Source organism: Saimiri boliviensis, chromosome 7, assembly GCF_048565385.1.
Source record: "Saimiri boliviensis isolate mSaiBol1 chromosome 7, mSaiBol1.pri, whole genome shotgun sequence".
Lineage (NCBI taxonomy): Eukaryota > Metazoa > Chordata > Mammalia > Primates > Cebidae > Saimiri > Saimiri boliviensis.
In genome coordinates this window covers 66,010,820-66,035,010 of record NC_133455.1, presented here as the reverse complement: position 1 = coordinate 66,035,010, position 24,191 = coordinate 66,010,820, and the positions used below count along the sequence as shown (strand labels likewise).

At 41.2% G+C, this 24,191-nt stretch overlaps 1 protein-coding gene across 2 annotated transcripts in view; it reads right to left on the bottom strand.

Moving 5' to 3' along the window:
- LOC120365067 (thiol S-methyltransferase TMT1A) overlaps positions 1–9,289 on the bottom strand; it is a 39,384-nt gene extending 30,095 nt beyond the window's left edge. Inside the window, exons 1-2 of one of the 2 annotated variants that reach the window (XM_039472096.2) lie at positions 8,418–9,284; positions 1,476–3,742 (exon numbers count right to left, since the gene is read on the bottom strand). In XM_039472096.2, the coding sequence (XP_039328030.1) occupies positions 3,506–3,742; positions 8,418–8,915 (735 nt within the window). In that variant the 5' untranslated portion in view covers positions 8,916–9,284 and the 3' untranslated portion in view covers positions 1,476–3,505. Of the gene's footprint in view, positions 1–1,475; positions 3,743–8,413 lie in introns of those variants that run through there. The other variant, XM_039472400.2, reaches the window with a different exon arrangement.
- Between the last annotated feature and the right edge of the window lie 14,902 nt (positions 9,290–24,191).

Genomic DNA, 24,191 nt, shown 5'->3' with positions numbered 1-24,191 from the left:
TTTTGTCTTTTACTTTCTTTGTTGCAAGCAGTTATTCCACTGAAAATCCAGTATTTTAAGCATTGTACTATATGGTCTCTGACAGGAAAACAGGCAGGGTCTGATAAAAATCCAGCGAAATGCAGATTTCTTCCTAAATCTTGTTAAGACCCTGAGACAGTGAGCCAAATGCTTATTTTAATGGCTGACAAAAAAAAAAAAGAAAAGATACATTAAAATGTCTTATATTTATATTCTGAAACATTTTGTTCCTAAGTGTCCTAATATTTGTTTCATCTGAATTCCTACATATTTCAAACTTGAATAGAAAGTGAAGCAAATATTACATAATAGTTGCTACCTAATAGAGCAATGGGGAGGGCAGACAGGACCCTAGAGATTGTCTGGCCCCTGGCAACATTATGTGAGCTCTGCTCAGGCTGTGCCTGAGGCTTTCTGCCCATATGATTTTCACTGATTTGAGTTGTTGGAGTCCTTTTTCTGCTTAAGCCTGTTTGGATTGGGATTCTGTCGCTTAGGATCAAAGGATTCTTTTTTTTTTTTTTTTTTTTTTTTTTTTCAGTGCATGTTTTCAACTGTGCTGTTTGAAGGATTCTTAACCAATACAGGACCTAAAAGACATTGGACATGTTTTGCCTTTTTTTCTTCTCCCTTTTTCACGGGCTGGTGTCATTTCCTCAGGCTTTTAAAATGATTATAAATGTGTGTTCTCTGGGCCCAAGGAGGAAAGCAGTAAGAAGGTGTTACGGCAGCAGTGACTATCAAAGAAGATTTTGTGGTTTGTGGAGTCAGGGCTTCTAAGACTTGCTCAGTAACTTGTGGAATGACTGTATGAAACTTCATTTATTTACTTTTCTCCACCTCAGTTCTGTCTGTGAAAAGTGAGGGTAACATTTGCCACACCACTGAGACAAGAGGGAATTGATAAGGCTGTGCCTAGGACTTTGTATTTTGGTATTATTTTTCAATGTCATGACATTTCACCATTTCAACCTGTGGCTTTTCGTATTTCTCAATCACTAGACTGACCTAACCAATAGTGAGATGGGCAGATTAAGGAGGTTCCTATTCAGGGGAGATGACAGAGGAAGGAGATTCATGTTCCAGAGCGTAGGAAGCATTAGATGTGCACTGAACCTCACTGCATCAGTAACTTTGCATGTCCAAGAGATAGTTAAAATAGTAAGTTTCCTTTCTTTCTGCTCTGTGGATTTTACAAATGGGATCTTTAAACTTGAACTTTTTTGCTTTTTTAAAGTAGCCAAACATGATCACATGATGGACTTGAACTTTTCAAAACCCATTCTGATACTTCCAAGATTGCTTTGTCTAAAATCCATTAGCTGTGTTTATAGTTGCCTGGCTGTCTAAAGAAAAATCTGTATGTTTAAAAAGCTAAAATTTTCACAATGAAGGAAAAACCTCCCAGAGAAATTAAGAAAAAGGAAACCAAGCCAGCAAAGAAATGAACCATATTTCTGTTCCTAACATGAATGTGAATTTATTGGTTGATTTGATACTTAAAATAGTACTTTTGCAAAATCATCTCAGAAAATATAATACATTTATTAAAACTCATACAAACCATTGCAGAATATATTAAACCCTCTAACCAACCTAACACTTGCTTTCAGAGGCACTTGTGATGATTTTCACAGCTTCCATAGTTACAAAGAAGAAAGAAATCATCTTGGAACAGGGGTGGAATTTGATGAGAATAATCCAAAAAAGATTTGTTTACTTCTTTTCAGACTCACAGATTGCTTGATGACTAGGGGCTCCTACATAGTACACCTAATTATTAAAGGTTTTTCTAATAATGGGCTTTTCATTGCCTAAAATCTATTATATTCAGCAAAGTATGTGCTAGATAATAAGGAAAATGAACCCAAGAATCTTAACCGCCTCAAATAGTTTTATGGATATACTAAAGTGTCAAGTACAATCTTTATCTTAAGACTTGAGAACTGGAATGCAAGAAAACAAACTTTGGTGCAGTACTGGGATAAAAGACAGAAAGCTGGGCAGGACTAGGTGTGACAGCCTTGTATGTTAATTCTGAAAGCCAGAATTAAGAACAACAATTAGGTTCAGATTTCTTTTTCAGAAACGTGTGCTATTTTGGCCAGCGCAGTCTTCTGCCTGTAATCCCAGCAATTTGAGAGGTCATGGTGGGAGAATCACTTGAGCCCAGGAGTTCAAGACCAGCCTAGGAAACATAGTGAGACCCTGTCTCTGTATGTTGTTGTTGTTGTTGTTGTTGTTGTTGTTGCTGTTTGAGACGAAGTCTTGCTCTTGTCGCCCAGGCTGGAGTGCAATGACATGATCTCAGCTCACTGCAGCCTCCACCTCCCGGGTTCAAGAGATTCTCCACCTCAGCCTCCCCAGTAGCTGGGATTACAGGCACCTGTTACCATGCCCGGCTAATTTTTTTTTTTGTATTTTTAATAGAGATGGGGTTTTGCCATGTTGGCTAGGCTGGCCTCCTGATCTTGTAATCTGCCCGCCTCAGCCTCCCAAAGTGCTGGGATTACAGGTGTGAGCCGCTGCGCCGGGCACCCTGTCTCTGTTTTTAAAACACAGTTTAAAAGCAAAAAGGAAAAAAAAAAAAATCTGTGCTGTTTAGGCTTAGATTTTTAATTAGCTAGTATTTCTTAATTCAGTGAATTATTAAGACCCTTTCACTGCTCCCTTTTTAAAGTCTTCTTTTGAGTGATTTAACTGCTTCTTATCACCAAGCTCTCAAAGAGAAGATGAAATTAAAATCTGATGGGTAACCATTTAAATAAGACAGCTGGGGTGGCTGATTTCTCCAGGACTCTTCTCTGCCGCAGGGAGCTATTCTCTTTCTTTTGCCTAGTAAACTTCTGCTCTAGCCTTAAAAAAAAATAAAAAAATTAAAAAAAAAAGGCAATTGGAAAAAAAATTTCAAGTCAATGAATAAAATAAGATTTGGGAATGATGGTAGATACTAATTATGAAAGTTCAGTGTTTCCTTTGAAGAGGGAGTTGAAAGCTGTTTTTTTTGTTGTGAATTCTTTGGGCGACAATAGAAAATGGCTAAATAGGATATAACAGAAACTTTTAAGGATGGAATTCAACTTTACCTAAAAAAGATTTCAGGCCAGGCGCGGTGGCTCACGCTGGGAGGCCCAGGCACGCAGATGACCTGAGGTTGGGAGTTCACAACCAGCTTGACCAACATGAAGAAACTCTGTCTCTACTAAAAATACAAAATTAGCCAGGTGTGGTGGCACATGCCTGCAATCCCAGCTACTCAGGAGGCTGAGGCAGGGGAATTGCTTGAACCTGGGAGCAGAGGTTGTGGTGAGCCAAGATCGTGCCGCTGCACTCCAGCCTGGGCAACGAGCAAAAACTCCGTCTCAAAAATACAAAACAAAACCAAAAAACAAAAAAAGATTTCTCTTCTCCCATTTAGCATTTTAAATGTAAAACTGAGGCTTTACATTCTTTGAGCCATTCAGCTCTTTACTGCCAGCTCACACTATTTCACAGCATATCCATAGATATGAGGGCGCACCAACTCCCAGGACAGGGGGGCCTGGATGTGCTGCAGATTCAGCCTAGAGAAGTTGGCCCGCTCCAGGGCCTTCCAGCTCTCTCTCGTCAGATTGCACCCATCAAACAGAAGGTACCAGGTAGGATCCAGGACCTGTTGCCAGAAAGAATTCCAAGTCGAACGCTCAGCTGCCACATGCTCCATGAAATAAAAAGCCCCTCCCTGAGAAAGAAGGAAAAAAACCACACATTTCAAAGATTTTTTCATTTCTGCTTTTTTTTTTTTTTTTTTTTTTTTTTTAATTGTTCCCTGGTACTGCCTTGCAAACCTTTGAGACAACCGTAGAATTCTGAGCAGGAGAGTCACTCCACACTAAGCACATCCTTGAGACTAAATAACCATGTTTGTTTGTTTGTCTGCCTGAGACAGAGTTTTGCTGTTGCTGCCCAGGCTGAGTGCAGTGGCACGATCTCGGCTCACCACAACCTCTGCCTCCCGGGTTCAAGCGATTCTCCTGCCTCAGCCTCCTGAGTAGCTGGGATTACAGGCATGTCCCACCATACCTGGCTAATTTTGTATTTTTAGTAGAGATGGGGTTTCTCCATGTTGGTCAGGCTGGTCTCACACTCCTGACATCAGGTGATCCACTCGCCTTGGCCTCCCAAAGTGCTGGGATTACAGGTGTGAGCCACCGCACCCAGCCTTAAATAACCATGTTTTTAACTTTTGTATCATTTTCACAAATAAGTACATGATATGATTAATGAAAATACAGATACATCTAAAATCATTACTGAATTCAAGATAACATTTTCTCATTAGGTAATCTATCAGTGATACTAAATGTAAATTACTGCTTGTAGGAATTAGCAACTGCTGCTTTCATCAAGGAGTCCTATAAAGATTGGTCAAGTAAGGCCAGGCGCAGTGGCTCCTGCCTGTAATCCCAGCCCTTTGGGAGGCCGAGGTGGGTGGATCACTGAAGTCAGGAGTTTGAGACTAGCCTGACCAACATGGAGAAACCCTGTCTCTAAAAGAAAAAAAGATTGGTCAAGTATAGGCACAATAGATGTTATTACATGTTGTGGGGTCGTGGGGGGGACCGTCTTCAGAAGTTTTCTACCAACTACCTCTGAGGGGAGTAGGGAGAGAGGGACCAGACGGTCACCTCAAAAAATTGTGGTAACTGCCCCACTCTTCTTGGCCTCCTCTAACTATTCTAGTCTTGGCCCCTTAGGCAGATTTTAGAGACAGAGTTCAGTTTAGAGATGGAGTTCCCCCAAATTATATGGGTAAGTGCAAGACCTAGGTTAAGAATAGGAAAATTGGAATTTCCTGATTTATTATTTCTTTTTTAAAAAAAATCAGGTCAAGACGCGGTGGCTCATGTCTGTAATCCCAACACTTTGGGAGGCCAAGGTGGATGGATCACTTGAGGCCAGAAGTTGGAGACCAGCCTGGCCAACATGACAAAACCCTGTCTATACTAAAAATATAAAAGTTAGCCAGGTGTGGTGGCATGTGCCTGTAATCCCAGCTACTCAGGAGGCTGAGGCAGGGAGAATCACTTGATCCCGGCGGGTAGAGGCTGCAGTTAGCCAAGATTGTGCCACTATACTCCAGCCTGGGTGACAGAGCAAGACTCTGTCTCAAACAAACAAACAAAAAAAAAACGGAATATTTGCATTTGCATTAAAGAGAGCCAGATCTACTACCTGTGTGACTTTGGGCAAATTCCTTAATCTCTCTGAGTCTAACATGTCCTAACATTTCTACTTTAGAGGACTGTTGAGAGAGGGTTAAATGAAAATGTAATAAAGTTCCCAGCCGGGCCAGTGGCTCATGCCTGTAATCCCAGCACTTTGGGAGGCTGAGGTAGGTGGATCACCTGAGGTCAGGAGTTCAAGACCAACCTGGCCAACATGGTGAAACCCCGTCTCTACTAAAAATACAAAACAATAGCCAGGCATGGTAGCATGCGCCTGTAATGTCAGCTACTCGAGAGACTGACGCAGGGGAATTGCTTGAACCAGGGAGGTGGAGATTGCAGTGAGCCGAGATCTCACCACTGCACTCCAGCCTGGGCAACAGAGCAAGACCCTGTCTCAAAAAAAAGAAAAGAAAAGAAAAAATGTAATAAACTTCCCTTATTATATCCAGCAGAGAGTGGGCACTTAGCAGAAGCTAAGGAAGACTATCAAGAAAGTGATACCTTTAAGAGTTGAATTGATTTTTGGCACTATATACTGAGATAATAATTACCTGCCTTGCAGGGGTGTTGTGAGATTAGTAACGCTGTAAGCAAAACATCTACTAATATGCCAGTCAGTGCCCAGTCTTAGGACATAAAAACCCAGCATTTGGGTATAAGAATCAGTCCTTTTTTATTTACTACTCTGATAGAGCCAAAGACAGGATTGTGTGATTGTCTCTAAAGTCTATCTCCAAGTTCTTTTCTTCCTGAGGAACTTCCTCTATTAGAAAATTAAACTGAAGGTCGGGTGTGGTAGCTCACACCTGAAATCCCAACACTTTGGGAGGCCAAAGCAGGAAGACCACTTGAGCCCAGGAGTTTGAGACCAGCCTGGGCAACATGGCAAAACTTTGTCTTTACAAAAATACAAAAACTAGCTGGGTGTGATGGTGCACACCTGTAGTCCCAGCTACTGGGAGGGTGGGGAGGGTGGGGAGGCTGAGAGCTTGAGCCCAGGAGGTCAAGGCTTCAGTGAGCTGTGATCGTGCCACTGCACTCCAGCCTGGGTGACAGAGGGAGAACTGTCTCAGTAAAAAAATAGACAAAACTGGGGATTACAGAACATGCCTTTCTCTGAGAATAGTAAATTCAAATGTTAACATATCCATTTAGTTAACTTTGTTCAGAATATAAAATGAGTTTAAACTAGCTAAAAATAATAAGGGTAATATGTGAAAACTACATACAGGTATAAAGAATTATAGACTTTACAGAAAGGTTTAAAATGAAAAGTAATTCTTTCCCTGAATCCAATTCCATTCCCAAGTGGTAACCACTGTTAATAGTTACTTGTCTAGGCTGGGCACAGTGGCTCATACCTGTAATCCCCACATTTTGGGAGGCCGAACTGGGTGGATTACCCGAGGTCAGGAGTTCAAGACCAGCCTGACCAACAAGGAGAAACTCTGTCTCTACTAAAAAAAAAAAAAAAAAAAATTAGCTAGGTATGGTGGCTTGTGCCTGTAATCCCAGCTACTTGGGAGGCTGAGGCAGGAGAATCACTTGAACCCGGCATGGGAGGTTGCCCTGAGCTGAGGTCATGCCATTGCACTTCAGCCTGGGCTACAAGAGGGAAACTCCGTCTCAAAAAAAGTTACTTGTCTATCATTCCCATTAACATATACACATAGATGTATGTTCTCTCTCCCCCTTACACAATGGGCACACAGTGGGCCTACACTCTACCTATCATTCTGTGCCTCGATTGCTTTTTGTTCTCATTAAACATTATCCCTTGGGGATTTTTAAATATCAGCACAGATAACTCTTCTTCTAACAGCTGCACAGTGTTCCTTTACACAACGTGACAACTCACTTACACAGCATCCTATTGATATTTAGGTTATTTCCAGTTTGTGCTATTACAAATACTACTTAATAAATATTCTTGCGTATGGACAAGTTTTTCCATGTAGGATAAATTCCCACTGGATAAAAGAGTATGTGTGCTTTAAATGTTGATGTTATCAGATATCATTCAAAGAGGGTATCTCTTCTAATGGGTATGGTGGTATCCAGTCCCCCAAACCCACCCCAGCACTATCCTGGCATTAAAAGAAGTCCCTAACTGTATAGTAGGTAAAATTAGTATCTTTAATGAGCTCTTTAATTGTAAGTTTGAGCATTTTTTGTAATATAATTGGTTTATATTTCTGTTCCTGTTATTCGCCCGTACTGATCATGTTGACACGTAATGTCTTTTAACATGAGGGAAGTTAACTCTTTGTCTGTCATCCCTGGAAAATACTTTTTCTAAGCTTGTTTTGTACTTTAACTTTGTTTTTAGGAGTTTTTCCTTTTTTTTTTTTTTTTTTTTTTTTGATACAGAGTCTCACTCTCTGGTCCAGGCTGGAGTGCAGTGGTGTAATCTTGGCTCACTGTGACCTCTGCCTCCCAGGTTCAAGAGATTCTCCTGCCTCGGCCTCCCGAGTTGTGAGATTTCAGGTGCCTACCATCATACCTGGCTTAGTTTTGTATTTTTAGTAGAGATGGAGTTTCAGCATGTTGGCCAGGCTGGTCTCGAACTCCTGACCTCAAGCAATCTGCCTGCCTTGGCCTCCCTAAATGCTGTTATTACAGATGTAAGCCTCCGTGCCCTGCCAGGAATTTTTTCTTTATAGCAGTTTTAAGTTTTTATATTCAGATTTATCAATTGTTCTCTTTATAACTTTTCTCTCACTCTGAAAAAAAATTTCAACAGTCTTTTCTAGGAGTTTACCTGTGTGTGTGTGACAAGAGTCTCACTTTGTGGCCCAGGCTGGAGTGCAACCTCTGCCTCCCAGGTTCAAGCAATTCTGCTGCCTCAGCCTCCTGAGTAGCTGGGACTACAGGGGTGTGCCACCACACCCGGCTAATTTTTGTATTTTTAGTAGAGACAGGGTTTAACTGTGTTGCACAAGCTAGTCTCGAACTCCTGACCTTGTGATTCTCCTGCCTTGGCTTCTCAAAGTGCTGGGTTACAGGCATGAGACACCGCTCCAGGCGGAGTGAGCCGAGATCATGCCGCTGCACTCCAACCTGGGCAACACAGTGAGACTCCATCTCAAAAAAAAAAAAAACAGTTTCAGCCACCTGACATTGACAGGACTGCCCGCTGTGATAATGGCTGCTACTAATCAGTCCTCCTCACACCCTTTCACTCACCGGTCTCAGCACTCTGCACACCTCGCGGAGAATCTGCTCCTGGTTCTCCACAGAGCACAGCACCAGGGTGCAGACCACCACGTCCACAGAGCCATCGGCCACCTGGTGCATGTTCTCCCCGGCAGCTACCACAAAGCGCTCAAACTGCAGGTGACGGTTCTCAGCAATGCTCTTGATCAAAAACTTCTCAAAGTTGGGGTTCGGGTCAATACAGGTCACCCTGCACCCAGGTGGGTAGAATTTGAAGTTGGTCCCCGTGCCACAGCCCACCTCCAGCAGGGAGAGCTTCCCGGAAGGGCCCGCAAACTCCTGCAGGTTGCTGAAGAGCTCCCGCTTCTTGCTTGCCATCTGTTCGTTGTACATCACAGACAACCTCACCAAGAAGTAGGGGAACCATTTTTTGCACATCCAGCTCCACAAGCCCAGAAAGTTCAGCAGGTACATGGGAAATGCCAGGATGTAGATGGCCAGTCGCAGGATAAAGATGGTAAGCTCCATTGCTCAGAAGCGGAGAAAAAACCTCAACGGATCAGCAGAGACTCGGCTCCTTTAATTGCGGGAGAGAAGCTTCTGGCCACACTCCAGAGCCAATCAGCTGCGGAGGAAAAAAAGAACGGGCTGTGCTGCAGTCAGACCGTGGGCAAGAGGCCCATTTTGCCTAATTAATAGATATTTGGCAGAAGTTAGCTCAGCTTTGTTTTCGTGGGTCAAAATGAGAAGGTTCCCAGCTATTCCTTAGAAGGAAAGTTGATTATAATCCTTCATTCCTAATCGATTCCTGTTTCCCCTTCTCGGGGTTTAGAGACGACTGCTAGCTTCCTGCTAGAGTTTTACAAGCGGTTACTTACGCCCCACTGGGCTCGTCAGTGACCTCTAAAAGAATTCGTGGGCGGAGCCTGGTGAAGCCACACCAGTAGAGGCTGCCAAGGCCCCTTCATCATAACACGTCCCCCCTTACTTCCCCCACGCCTTTTGTTTGGTTTCTTTCTTTGGTTTTCTTTTCTTTTAAAGGAAGTGAAAGGATATGCATGGCCGGCCACAGTTAGCAAGAATTCTCCCTTTTACATTCTGGGCAGAGGCTCTCAGTGTTCCTAACTCAACAACAGAATTATTTTCGTAAACCAAAAATGAAGTTTTAAGACCCTCTAACCATTTGAATGGATTTTCCCCTCGGCCAGGGTGTTCTTAAAATGTAACCTGAGGGACTGGTTCAGGCCGTGATGGGACTTGGGGGTCAGATGCCAACTTACACTTTCCCGGCAGTACCATCAACACAGACCTTAAGGGCATTTACAATCGTTTCTCTCTGAAGCTTGCTACTTGGAGGCTTCATCTGCACCATCAAACTTCTGTCTCCGCAACTCTTACTGCAACCCAGATAATCCTTTCTGTTGATCCTAGGTCTTTAGGTTAACTCAAGCAATTGTCAATCAGAAAATTTAAAAACCTACCTGTAATGTGGAAGCTCCCCACCTCGCCTTGAGTGGTCCCGCCTTTCTGGACCGAGCCAATGTTATTTCTTACATGGATTCGATTGAAGTCTCATGTCTCCCTAAAACGTATAAAACCAAGCTGCATCCTGACCACCTTGGGCACATGTTCTCAGGATTTCCTGAGGGCTGTGTCATAGGACATGGTCACTCATATTTGGTTCAGAATAAATCTCTTTAAATATTTTACGGAGTTTGACTTCTTGTCAATATTTAAAAATCACTGTCTTGAGCTGTACTCCCCCTTTTTGAAAAATTTTTGGCTCAAGGAAGTCGGTTCATGGGCTGCCCTTCTTTTAAAGGGCAAGCCTCCGTCTTCAAATTGTGTCTAACTACGCGATTACTCAGATAATTTAGATAAAAATATTCCCCCAAATATTCATATTTGGGAGCCAAAGGGATTCAGAAAATAGTTTCAAGCATCCTTCTGCTTTTTACAAGAAAGGCTGAATCTAAGCACCGTGGCGGGTGCCCGTGATCTCAGCTACTGAGGAGCTAATGCAGAAGCATACCTTCAGCCCGGAAATTCAAATCCTGCCTGGGCAACATAGTGAGAACCTATCTCTTAAAAAAAAGGCCGGGCGCGGTGGCTCAAGCCTGTAATCCCAGCACTTTGGGAGGCCGAGGCGGGTGGATCACGAGGTCAAGAGATCGAGACCATCCTGGTCAACATGGTGAAACCCCGTCTCTACTAAAAATACAAAAAATTAGCTGGGCATGGTGGCACGTGCCTGTAATCCCAGCTACTTAGGAGGCTGAGGCAGGAGAATTGCCTGAACCCAGGAGGCGGAGGTTGCGGTGAGCCGAGATCGCACCATTGCACTCCAGCCTGGGTAACAAGAGCGAAACTCCGTCTCAAAAAAAAAAAAAAAAAAAAAAAAAAAGACTATGAAGAAGAAGAAAGCCTGAGCTCTTGGGTGGTTAGGGAACACAGAAAAAAAATTTTTTAAATAGTAACATTTACTTTTAAAAACTGAGTGATAGATACAGGGAGTGTTCTGTTGTTTCATGATTTGTTCTACCATGCATTTATAAATAATATATCTATTCCACTTTTAACAGCTTTTTGAGGTGGAATTGATATATAATAAACTTTACATAGCTGATGTGTACAGTTTGATAAGTTTTGACATATCTCTATACCTGTGAACCCATCACTTCAGCCAAGATCGATGAACATATCCATCACCCCTGAAAGCTTCCTCTTGCTCCATTGTGATCCTCCCTTCTCCACTCCTAATCCCAAGGCAGTCAGTGGCCCGTTTTCTGTCTGTTTTTGAAAACAGGATCCAGGGACCAGGGAAGAAACTGAGCAACTCCACAGGACTGGAGATTCTAAAACCCTCAGCAAAGGAGAATGAAAGTAATTTTGTAGAGAATTTAATTCTTCCTTTTAAAATGGAGAGGCCTATGGCCACAAAGTTTGCTTGTAAGAGAAGCACCAGAGTAACCCCCAGATGTTACCATTAGCAAAATTAAATGCCTTTGGGAACCTACCTGGCTGGAGGACTTTGCCACTTATCTCCAGCTGTAGGTATTTCCTTTTGCAAATCAGATAACCTCATTATCCTGGTGACACACTCTTTTCTTTTTTCTTTTGCACTTATCTTTTGTTTTTGTTTTTGTGTAGGAAAACAGCCTGAATGTTGTTCCTGAAACTCTTTTTCAGAATTGCGAAAACAAAACAGCATTCTGGAATTCTGAGCAAAAAACCAATCCCTGGGTCACAAAGCCCAGTTGAGACAGATGAAATTGAATTTTCAGGCTAGGCGCCTTGACTCACACCTGTAATCCCAGCACTTTGGGAGGCCAAGGCTGTCAGATCAATTGAGGTCAGGAGTTTGAGGCCAGCCGGGCTGAGGTGTGAGAATTGCTTGAACCTGAGAGGTGGAGGTTTCAGTGAGCCAAGATTGTGCCAGTGTATTCCAGCCTGGGCAACAGAGTGAGACTGTCTCAAAAACATAAAAATTAAAAATAACAAATTGGTCAAATCAAATAATAGAATATTTAATTTTCAAAAACCCCTGCAAAATAAATGTACTGCTGATACATATAACAACAAAGATTAATCTTACAGATTAAAGGAAAAAAGTACATACTGTAGCATTTTATTTACATTAAGTTCAAAAACAAAGCGAACTGACATATAATGTTATAGACATTTTGGGGTTATTGACTAACAGGCCACAAAGGAGCCTTCTAGGGATATTGGAAATGTTCTATATTTTAATTTTTTTTTTGCAAGTTAAACATATATATACACATATATGTAAAAATTATCAAGCTGTACACTTAGTTTGTGTACTTTAATTGTGTGTAAATTTATCTCAATGAAAATGTAATGACTGTTCAAGAAAAAAGGATACAATAGGAATATAAAAAGGGCATATGTACATGTACAATAGAAAATTTAAAACTATGAGAATATTACGTAAAACTTTATACTAATATGTTTGAAGACTTGGATGAATTGTATAATTTTCTGCAAAATTGAGAATACCAAAATTGATTAAAGAAGACATAGATTATCTGATTAGACTTCTAACCATTAAGGAATCTAAACTAGTGGTAAAGATTCTCTCCTTCAAAACTACCAGGCCTGGCCTCGTACAGGGGTGAGCATCTGTAATCTCAGCTGCTTGACCCAGGAGTTCAAGTCCAGCCTGGGCAACACAGCAAGCCTTCATCTCAAAAAAATAAAATTTAAATACAAAAGCACCAAGCCTGTATGGTTTTATGAAGACGTTTTTACCAAACTTTCAGTCACCCTTATGTTTGTTTGTTTGTTTTTGAGACAGAGTTTCACTCTCATCGCCCAGGCTGGAGTGCAATGGCACGATCTCGACTTACTATAGACTCTGCCTCCTGGGTTCAAACGATTCTCCTGTGTCAGCCTCCTAAGTAGCTGGAATTATAGGTATTTGCCACCACGCCTGGCTAATTTTTATATTTTTAGTAGAGACAGGGTTTCACCGTGTTGACTAGGCTGGTCTTGAACTCCCGACCTCAGGTGATCTTCCCGCTTTGGCCTCCCAAAGTGCTGGGATTACAGGCGGGATCCACCATGCCCGGCCTCAATCACTCTTATGTAAACAGTTCTAGAAAATAGAAAATTAAGGAAATCAACTCATTGTATAAAGCTAGTATATCCTTAATAATATTAAGGTTGACCGGGTGCGGTGGCTCAAGCCTGTCATCCCAGCACTTTGGGAGGCCAAGGTGGGTGGATCACAAGGTCAAGAGATCGAGATCATCCTGGTCAACATGGTGAAACCCCGTCTCTACTAAAAAAAAAATACAAAAAATTAGCTGGGCATGGTGGCGTGTGCCTGTAATCCCAGCTACTCAGGAGGCTGAGGCAGGAGAATTGCCTGAACCCAGGAGGCAGAGGTTGCGGTGAGCCGAGATCGCGCCATTGCACTCCAGCCTGGGTAACAAGAGCGAAACTCCGTCTCAAAAAAAAAAAAAAAAAAAAAGTATTATCATTTTCCCAGTCACTGAGGCCTATGTTTTTTGTAAAATTTATAATAAAATACACATAACAGAACATATACCATTCAAAATCTTTTTTATTTTTTGAGACAGTCTCACTCTTGTCACCCAGGCTGGAGTGAGTGCAGTGGCATGATCTCGGCTCACTGCAACCTCCGCCTCCTGGGTTCAAGTGATTCTCCTCCTTCAGCCTCCCAAGTAGCTGGGATTGCAGGCACCCACCACCACGCCCAATGCACTCCTGACCTCTCTCAGCCTCCCACAGTGCTAGGATTACAGGTGTGAGCCACCATGCCGAGCAAAATTAATTTTAAGTTTACAGTTTAGTAATGTTATAAGTACATTTACATTGTTGTGCAACCAATTTCCAGAACTTTTAAAATCTTGTGCAACTGCAACTCTATACTCATTTAACAATTCCCCATTTCTTCTTCTCCCTGCCCCTGGCGACTACCATATTCCACTTTGATTCTTTTGACTATTTTAGATACCTCATATAGATGAAATTGTGTGGTATTTTTCTTTCTGTGACTGACTTATTTCACTTTGCATAATGTCCTCAAGGTTTATTTATATTGTTGCATATTGCAGAGTTTCCTTTCTCATTTTTATTTCATTTTGTAGAGATGGGGTTTGACTATGTTGCCAGGCTTGGCCTTAGACTCCTGGGCCCAAGTGATTCTCTTGCCTTGGTCTTCCAAAGTGCCGAGATTACAGGAAGGAGCCACCCACCCAGCCATAATTTATTTTTTTTATTTTTTTATTTTTTTATTTTTAAGACAGAGTCTCTCTCTGTCACCAGGTTGGAGTGCAGTGGCACCATCTTGGCTCACTGCAACCTCCCCTACCCGGGTTCAAGTGATTCTCCTACCTCAACCTCCTGAGTAGCTGGGATTACAGCTGTCTGTCACCATGCCCGGCTAATTTTTGTATTTTTAGTAGAGACAGGGTTTCACAATATTGGCCAGGCTGGTCTTGAACTCCCGACCTTGTGATCTGCCCACCTTGGCCTCCTGTAGTGCTGGGATTACAGGCATGAGTCGCTGCACCCAACTCATAATTTCATTTTTTAAGACTAAATAGTAGGTCAGCCCATTTTTTTTGACAATAGACATCCTGATAGGTGTGAGGTGGTATTTCATTGCAGTTTTTTTGTTTTTTGTTTGTTTTTGAGACAGTGTCTTGCTCTGTTGCCCAAGCTGGAGTGCAGTGGCACCGTCTTGGCTCACTGCAACCCCTGCCTCCTGGGTTAAAGCGATTCTTGTGTCTCCACCTCCTGAGTAGCTAGGATTACAGATACCTGCTAGGACAGCCAGCTAATTTTTGTATTTTATATTTTTAGTAGAGATGGGGTTCAAATCCCTAGCCCACTTTTATTTATTTATTTATTTATTTATTTATTTTTTATATTTTGGATGTTAACCATTTATCAGATACATGGTTTGCAAATGTTTTCTCCCATTCCATAGGTTGCCTTTTCACTCTGATTGTTTCCTGTCAGAAGCTTTTTAGTCTGATGTAATTCCGTATGTCTATGTTTACATTTATTGCCTGTCCTTTTGGGATCGTATCCAAAAAGTCCTTGCTCAGACCAGTGTCACTGAGTTTTAGCCCAATGTTTTCTTCAAAATATTTTACAGTTTTTTTGGTATTGTGTTTTTTAACCCATTTCGAGTTTATTTTTTTGAGATGGTGTCTTGCTCTGTCATCCAGGCTGGAGTGCAATGGTGCAATCTCACCTCACCACAATCTCCACCTCCCAGGTTCAAGCAGTTCTCCTGCCTCAGCCTCCCCAGTAGCTGGGATTATAGGCGCCTATCACCACACCGGCTAATGTTTGTATTTTTAGTAGAGACAGGGTTTCAACATATTGGGCAGGCTGGTCTCAAACTCTTGAACTTGTGATCCACCTGCCTCGGCCTCCCAAAGTGCTGAGATTACAGGTGTGAGCTACCGCGTCCAGCCTTGAGTTTATTTTTGTATATGGTATAAAGAAGCAACCAGTTTAATTCTTTTGCAGGTGGATATCCAGTTTTCTCAGCATCATTTGTTAAAGGCACTGTCCTTTCTGCAATGTGTATTACTCGCATTTTTGTTGAAGACAATTTGATTATATATGTGTGGATTTATACTAGGGCTCTGTATTCTGTTTCATTAATCATATGTCTTTGTCGGTTCCGTACTATTTGGTTTACTATACCTTTGCTATATATATTGAAATCAGGACATCTGAAGCCTCCTGCTTTGTTCTTTCTCAAGATTGCTTTGGCTATTCATGATCTTTTGTAAATTTTAGAATGTTTTTCTATTTCTGTGAATAATGCCATTGGGATTTTGATAGGGATTGCGTTGAATCTGTAGATCACTTTGAGCAGTACCAACTTTTTTTTTTTTCATGGTAGTGAATGAATGTTTGCTCCCAGGAAACTGGATTAGTTATCGCATTAATTATCATGGATTAATTCCCACGAGACTGTGTTTATATATACATATATATATATGTAAATAATTGCACTTTAGGTTCTAGGGTACATGTGCAGAACATGCAGGATTGTTGCATAGGTACATACATGGCAGTGTGATTTGCTGCCTCCATCACCATCACCTATATCTGGCATTTCTCCCCATGCTATCTCTCCCCAACTTCCTACCCTCTGCTGTCCCTCCCCTAGTCACCCCCAACAGACCCCAGTGTGTGATGCTTCCCTCCCCGTGTCCATGTGTTTTCCTTGTTCAACACCCGCCTATCAGTGAGAACATGCGGTGTTTGATTTTCTGTTCTTGTGTCAGTTTACTGAGAATGATGGTTTCCAGATTCATCCATGTCCTTACAAAGGATGTGAACTCATCGTTTTTTTTATGGCTGCATAGTATTCCATGGTGTATATGTGCCACATTTTCCCTGTCCAGTCTATCATTGACGGGCATTTTGGGTTGGTTTCAGGTCTTTGCTATTGTAAACAGTGCTGCAATGAACATATGTGTGCATGTGTCCTTATAACAGATGATTTCTAATCCTTTGGATATATACCCAGTAATGGGATTGCTGGGTCAAATGGAATCTCTATTTCTAGGTCCTTGAGGAATCCCCACACTGTCTTCCACAATGGTTGAACTAATTTACACTCCCACCAACAGTGTAAAAGTGTTCCTATTTCTCCACATCCTCTCCAGCATCTGTTGTCTCCAGATTTTTTAATGATCGCCATTCTAACTGGTGTGAGATGGTATCTCAATGTAGTTTTGGTTTGCATTTCTCTGATGACCAGTGATGATGAGCATTTTTTCATATGTTTGTTGGCCTCATAAATGTCTTCTTTTGAAAAGTGTGTGTTCATATCCTTTGCCCACTTTTGAATGGGCTTGTTTTTTTTTTTTTCTTGTAAGTCTGTTTAACTAAAACAGATTTTGGATATAAATCCTTTGTCAGATGGGTCGATTGCAAACATTTTTTCCCATTCTGTTGGTTGCTGATTGACTCTAATGATTGTTTCTTTTGCTGTACAGAAGCTGTGGAGTTTAATTAGATCCGATTTGTCTATTTTGGCTTTTGTTGCCGATGCTTTCGCTTTTTAGTCATAAAGTCTGCCTATACCCATGTCCTGAATGGTTTTGCCTAGGTTTTCTTCTAAGATATTTATGGTGTTAGGTCTTATGTTTAAGTCTTTAATCCATCTGGAGTTAATTTTACTGTAAGGTGTCAGGAAGGGGTCCAGTTTCTGCTTTCTGCGCATGGTTAGCCAGTTTTCCCAACATCATATATTAAACAGGGAATCCTTTCCCCATTGCTTGTTTTTGTCAGGTTCATCAAAGATCAAATGGTCGTAGATGTGTGGCATTGCCTCTGAGGCCTCTGTTCTGTACCATTGGTCTCTGTTTTTGTACCAGTACCCTGCCCTTTTGATTACTGTAGCCTTGTAGTGTAGTTTGAAGTCAGGTAGCATGATGCCTCCAGCTTTGTTCTTTTTGCTTAGAATTGAGTTGGCTATGCGGGCTCTGTTTTGGTATCATATGAAGTTTAAGGTGGTTTTTTCCAGTTCTGTGAAGAGAGTCATAGGTAGTTTGATGGGGATAGCACTGAATCTATAAATTACTTTGGGCAGTATAGCCATTTTCACAATATTGGTTAGAGTAAGATTTTTAAGAAGAGGTTGTTAAATGTGAATTAGTTGTTAAGCCAGAGTATATTGTAATTTTTTTTTTTTTTTTTGAGACGGAGTTTCGCTCTTGTTACCCAGGCTGGAGTGCAATGGCGCGATCTCGGCTCACCGCAACCTCCGCCTCCTGGGTTCAGGCAATTCTCCTGCCTCAGCCTCCTGAGTATCTGGGATTACAGGCACATGCCACCATGCCCAGCTAATTTTTTTTGTATTTTTAGTAGAGACGGGGTTTCACCATGTTGACCAGGTTGGTCTCGATCTCTCGACCTTGTGATCCACCCGCCTCGGCCTCCCAAAGTGCTGGGATTACCGGCTTGAGCCACCGCGCCCGGCTGTTATTTCATGTTTATGTTATATTTGCAACCTGAATTTCACCTGGATGTAATTTTTACATGTTGATTCTCTAGAGTGAATGATGTTGAGCACCTTTTTGTGTGCTTTTTGGCCAATTGTATATATTTTTGTGTGTGTGCAGTGTGAATTAAATGTGAATTAGGCTAAGGTAGTTGTAGGGTCATTCAGATCTTCTGTATCTCTATTATTTATCAGTTATTGAGAGAGGTAATACATCTACATTTATAGAGTATGAATTTATTTCTCCTTTATTTCCATTTTTGCTTCACGTATTTTGAGGTTCTGTTAGTAGGCATGAATATATTTATATGGTCATAGCTGCCTGATATATTCATCTTTTTATTATTGTGAAGTGTCCCTATTTGCCTTTAGTAACTTTCTCTGTCCTGAAGTCTATCATATCTGATATATACTTAGCCACTCTATACTTTCTTATGCTTACTCTTTCCAACTTTTAAAATTCAACCCATTTGTGTCTTTATGTTTAAAATGTGTTTTGTAGACAGCATGTGTGATTCGTTTTTGTTTTTTGTTTGTTTGTTTTTGAGATGGAGCCTTCCTCTGTTGTCCAGACTGCAATGCAGTGGCACAATCTCAGCTCACTGCATCCTCCACCTCCCGGATTCTTGTGCCTCAGCCTCCCGAGTAGCTGGGATTACAGGTGTGTACCACCACACCTGGCTAATTTTTGTATTTTTAGTAGAGATGCATTTTGCCATGATGGCCATGACCTCAGGTGATCCACCCACCTTGGCCTCCCAAAGTGCTGGGATTACAGCCACTGGGTCCAGCCAGCATTTTTTTTTTATAATGCAAGTCTGCTGAAAATTAATTCTCTCAGTTTTCATTTATCTGAAAATGTCTTTGTTCACCTTGATTTTTTGGAGAGTAATTTTTCTGGATATGGAATTTTGTGTTAACAGTTGTTTTTTCTCTTTTAGCACTTTGAATATATCATTAGATTTTTGCTAGCTGCCACTGTATCTGAGAAGTCAATCAATAATATCATTATAAGCCAGGCACGGTGGCTCACGCCTGTAATCCCAGCACTTTGGGAGGCTGAGGTGGGCAGATCACCTGAGGTCAGGAGTTCGAGACCAGCCTGACCAATATGGTGAAACCTCATCTTTAAAAAAAAAATAATAATTTTTTTAAAAAGAAAAAAATATATATAATTAAATCATAATACGTGATTTGTTTCCCCTCCCTTCTAGTGGCTGTTTTCAATATTCTTAAGGCAGTTTTACCATCTAGTCTTTGATAACATTCATGTTATCAAAGATTTATCTGATGTACCTAAAAAGTGCAATAAAAAAAAAGATTTATCTGAGATTGATCTCATATTTCCTGCCCAGACCTGAAATCTTTCATCTCTCCAAGCAGCCTTGGATCCTTTGATAGGGGAATGATGTTGAGACACTAAAATTTGGGTGCTGGATACATGGTATTATTGCATCTAGGCCTTTCCAGTGGACAGATTGAGGAAATACTATTATTTTAAAATAAATATAATTACTCTCATCTTAGAATGTGGAACAGGAAGGCGGCTAGAACTGTGTTCAATCTGTGCTTTCAATTTAATGCCTCAAATTTTACTTAAAAAGTACTATGATTTGTACTTAAAAAGTACTATGTCTGTGGCCACCTAAAATTCATGTTGGAAAGCTAATCACCAATGTGACACTATTAGGAGGTGAGCCTTTGGGAGGTGATTTGATTATGAGAGTGGCACCCTCATTAATGGGATTAGTGTTCCTTTATAAAGTGGACCCAGAGGGTGGCCTGGCCCCTTTTGCCATGTGAGGACACAGTGTGAAGATGCTTTCTCTGAAGGTAGAAGTGGGACTGACAGTGAACCAGCTAGTGCCTTGCCCAGCCTCCAGAATTGTGAGAAATAAATTTCTGTTGTTTATAAGCCACCAGTTTATTAAATTTTGTTATAGCAGCCTACTTTGTCATGGTTGTGCTTTTTTTTTTTTTTTTTTTTACAGTGAATATATACTATACTTTTATAATCTGAATGAAGCAATATAAAATAATGGAATCTCTGTGCAATAGATTAATAAACCAAAGAAATGGGTGCACAATTTATAGAACAGAACAAACAAATCCGTGTTGAATTTCTTTGGTGTGATGATGGCATTGTGAGTATGTTATTCTTAGGAGATACATGCTGAAGTACTAGGGATGAAGTCACATGATGCCAGCAATTTTCTTTCAAATTGTTCAACCAGAAAACAAAAGAGAGATTGTGTGTGTATAATATGTCTGTGTAAGTCTGTGTGTGTTTGTGTTTGGAGAGAGATACTGTGAGTGTAAACAGGGCAAAATGTAAATATTTGGGGAAAAAGGTAAAGTGTATATGGGTAATTATAGTACTATTTTTCAGCTTTCAATAGGCTTGAAAATTTCCAAAATAATTGGGGTAAAATAATGTTTAATAAAAGTTTGTAAAAATACCCATTATAGTACCTGAAAAAGGTAGGACTTCATGGAAGCTGTCTTTGTGTAATAGGGTTATGGATGGTTTTCTTTTCATTTCTTTTCTGAGGCAAGGTCTGGCTCTGTCACCCAGGCTGGAGTGCAGTTTCATGATCTCAGCTCACTGCAACTTCTACCCCCTGGCCTCAAGCCATCCTCCCACCTCAGCCTCCTGAGTAGCTGGGACTACAGGCATGCCACCACACCTGGCTAATTTTTAAACTCTTTTTGTAGAGATGGGGTTTGCCATGTTTTCCAGGCTGGTCTTGAACTCCTGGGCTCAAGCAATCTGCCCCCACCTCGGCCCCCCTAGAATGACAGACATGAGCCACCATGCCCAGCTGATTTTCTTTCTACTTGTCTGTGCTTTCTCAATTTTATTTAAGTATTTATTTATTTTTGAGACAGGGTCTCTGTTGCCCAGGCTGGAGTATAGTGACATGATCATGGCTCACTGCAGCCTTGACCTCACGGGCTCAAGTGATCCTCCTACCTCAGCCTCCCACGTAGATGGGACTACAGGTACATGCCACCATGCTTGGCTAATTTTTGCATTTTTTGTGGAGCTGAGATTTCACACAGGAGTCTCAAAGTCCTTGACTCAAGCCATCTACCTGCCTCAGCCTTCCAGAGTGCTGGGATCATAGGCATGAGCCGCCATGCTTGGTCCTTTCTCAGTTTAAATAATGAGGATATGATATTTGGGGAATTATAAAAATAAATTTATTTTTAAAAAGTGTATTTTAAAAATTTGAATTTATAAGCAGAAAAGGATCCTTTGTTTCAGCAATATTTTGGGGATGATATCTGAGATATCCAATAGGATAATGATCTGTGTAATCAGAAAAAGTGTGTAAATCATGAGTGGGATATTAATATATTAGAAACCAGGTACTGAGCATCTTTCAAATGTCAAGAAATTCATATATTCAACTTTAGTAATCATCACAATGTTGTAAATAGGTATTAATAATCATCTAAACTTTTATAGATACTAAATAACAGTCAAAATGGAAACAAAGGCCAGGCAAGTTGGTGCATGCGTGTTATTCCAGTACCTTGGGAGGCTGAGGTGGGACGATGGCTGGAGACCAGGAGTTTAAGACCAGCCTAGCCAATATAGTGAGACCCTGTCTCTTGGAAAAATTTAAATTAGATGAGCATGGTGGTCTGGGCCTATTGTCCCAGCTATTTGGGAGGCGGAGGCCAGCGGATTGCTTGAGTCCAGGAGTTCAAGGCTGCAGTAAGCTATGATCATGCCACAGCACTCTAGACAGCCTGAGTGACAGAGCCTCTTTTAAAAAAACCACAATGGCCGGGCGCGGTGGCTCAAGCCTGTAATCCCAGCACTTTGGGAGGCCGAGGCGGGTGGATCACGAGGTCAAGAGATCGAGACCATCCTGGTCAACATGGTGAAACCCCGTGTCTACTAAAAATACAAAAAATTAGCTGGGCATGGTGGCACGTGCCTGTAATCCCAGCTACTCAGGAGGCTAAGGCAGGAAAATTGCCTGAACCAAGGAGGCGGAGGTTGCGGTGAGCCGAGATCGCGCCGTTGCAGTCCAGCCTGGGTAACAAGAGCGAAACTCCGTCTAAAAAAAAAAAAAAAAAAGCCACTATGTTAAAACAAGACAAAAGCTAAAACAAAGTCTAGCCTAGGTTTCTGAAGTTTATACTCTGATAGTTTCTTGTGGTAGAAAGAAATTTTAGAATTGGATTCCAGCTGGCTGACATAGTAAACTAAGCTATGCAAAAAGATAAATAGCAGATAATAGCTCAGAAATGTAACCTAATCTGTTATGAGATTAGAATTAAAAAAAAGAGAGAGAGAGAGAGAGAATAGAATTGTAAACCTAGCTGGCAGTGGTGGCTCACCTCTGTAATCCCTGTCCTTTGGGAGGCTGAAGTGGGCAGATCACTTGAGCTCAGGAGTTCAAGACCAGCCTAGGAAACATGGTAAACTCCTGTCTCTACAAAAAAATACAAAAACAGCTGAATGTGGTGGCGTGCACTTATAATTTCAGCTATTGAGGAGGTAGGGGTGGGCTCCTTGAGCCCAGGAGATCAAAGCTAAAGAGAGCAGTGATTGTGCCATTGCACTCTAGCCTGGGCGACAGACTCCACCTCCAAAATAAATAAATAAATAAGAAATGTAAACCTAACGAGTAATTAGTAGCTGCCTTTAAAGTGAAAAGCACAGGTTTCTCCCCTAATACTGTCAATACATTTTAGAAGAATGTCTTTTTATTAATATTCGGAGCTATCCAGTGAGTCTGAGTGATATTCAGGTAGTATAAATAGGAAAAGACTAATGCATTGTGTTAATTGCTATTTAAGCATTACTATCTATGAGACCTTGTCGGTGGATAAACTGGGAGCTTTTTCAAGAAAGAACAACCAGGCCGGGCGCGGTGGCTCAAGCCTGTAATCCCAGCACTTTGGGAGGCCGAGGCGGGTGAATCACGAGGTCAAGAGATCGAGACCATCCTGGTCAACATGGTGAAACCCCATCTCTACTAAAAATACAAAAAATTAGCTGGGCCTGGTGGCACGCGCCTGTAATCCCAGCTACTCAGGAGGCTGAGGCAGGAGAATTGCCTGAACCCAGGAGGCGGAGGTTGCAGTGAGCCGAGATCGTGCCATTGCACTCCAGCCTGGGTAACAAGAGCGAAACTCCATCTCAAAAAAAAAAAAAAAAAAAAAAAAAAAAAAAAAAAAAAAGAACAACCAACATTCCAACGGTGTTGCTTAGTCTATGAAAAGCATAGTCACCTGGCCCTTGCATGTTAAACCAATAATGACCCCAATAGTAAACCAATAAACTATATCTCTATATTAACAATATTAACCCAATAAACAATCATCCCAGTGTTAAACCAATAATGAAGGAAATTAATACATGGGAAATTCATGCTTAATTTCGGTTAAATCCTGAAATGAGGTTGACAGAAAACAACAACAAAAAACACTTGGTTTTAGCTGGTTGAATGTAAAAAGGAGGAGAAGAAAATAACTGTTTGTCCTTTGCTAAATGGATTCATCTAAGTTCAAGGGAAATAAGAGTTGACTAATAGTAGATACAATTCAATCAACCTTTTCTTTTATGTCGTTTTGTGTGTATGAAACTGAATCTAGCTCTGTCGCCTAAGCTGCAGTGCTGTGATCTTGGCTCACTGCAACTTCCACCTCCTGGGTTCAAGTGATTCCTGTGTCTCAGCCTCCTGAGTAGCTGGGATTACAGGCATGTACCATGCCTTGCTAATTTTTGTATTTTTAGTAGAGACAGGGTTTCACCATGTTGGCCAGGCTGGTCTTAAGCTCCTGACCTCAAGTGATCTGCCCACCTTGACCTCCCAAAGTGCTGGGATTACAGGTGAGAGCCACCATGCCCAGCCCTCATTTTCTTTTGTTTCTTTTAACTCATTTTATACATTAGTTATAAAATTTATCCAAGGTTGGCGTCCCTCTTTTACCTGGCATGCTTTCCAGTCGTCTCTCACAGTTAATTCAGAGGCCTCATGGAATACAAAATTTTAGCATGGGTTTCAAGAAAATAAAGTTTAGAAAGTAGGTTATAATGCTGGAAAAAGGTCATAAATCTCTAAATAAAAAGTAAATTATTTGGGGGTGTGTATACCATAGTTCCCCTTTGGCATAGGAAATGAAGTGCTGATATTAAATAAACTCTTTTTATTAAAATTTAAATAACAGGTAAATACTTGTTTCTCTAAATATACTTTGAATATTGGAAACAAGATTATAATTTAAAAATCATACAAACAAATGTTTTAGGATAA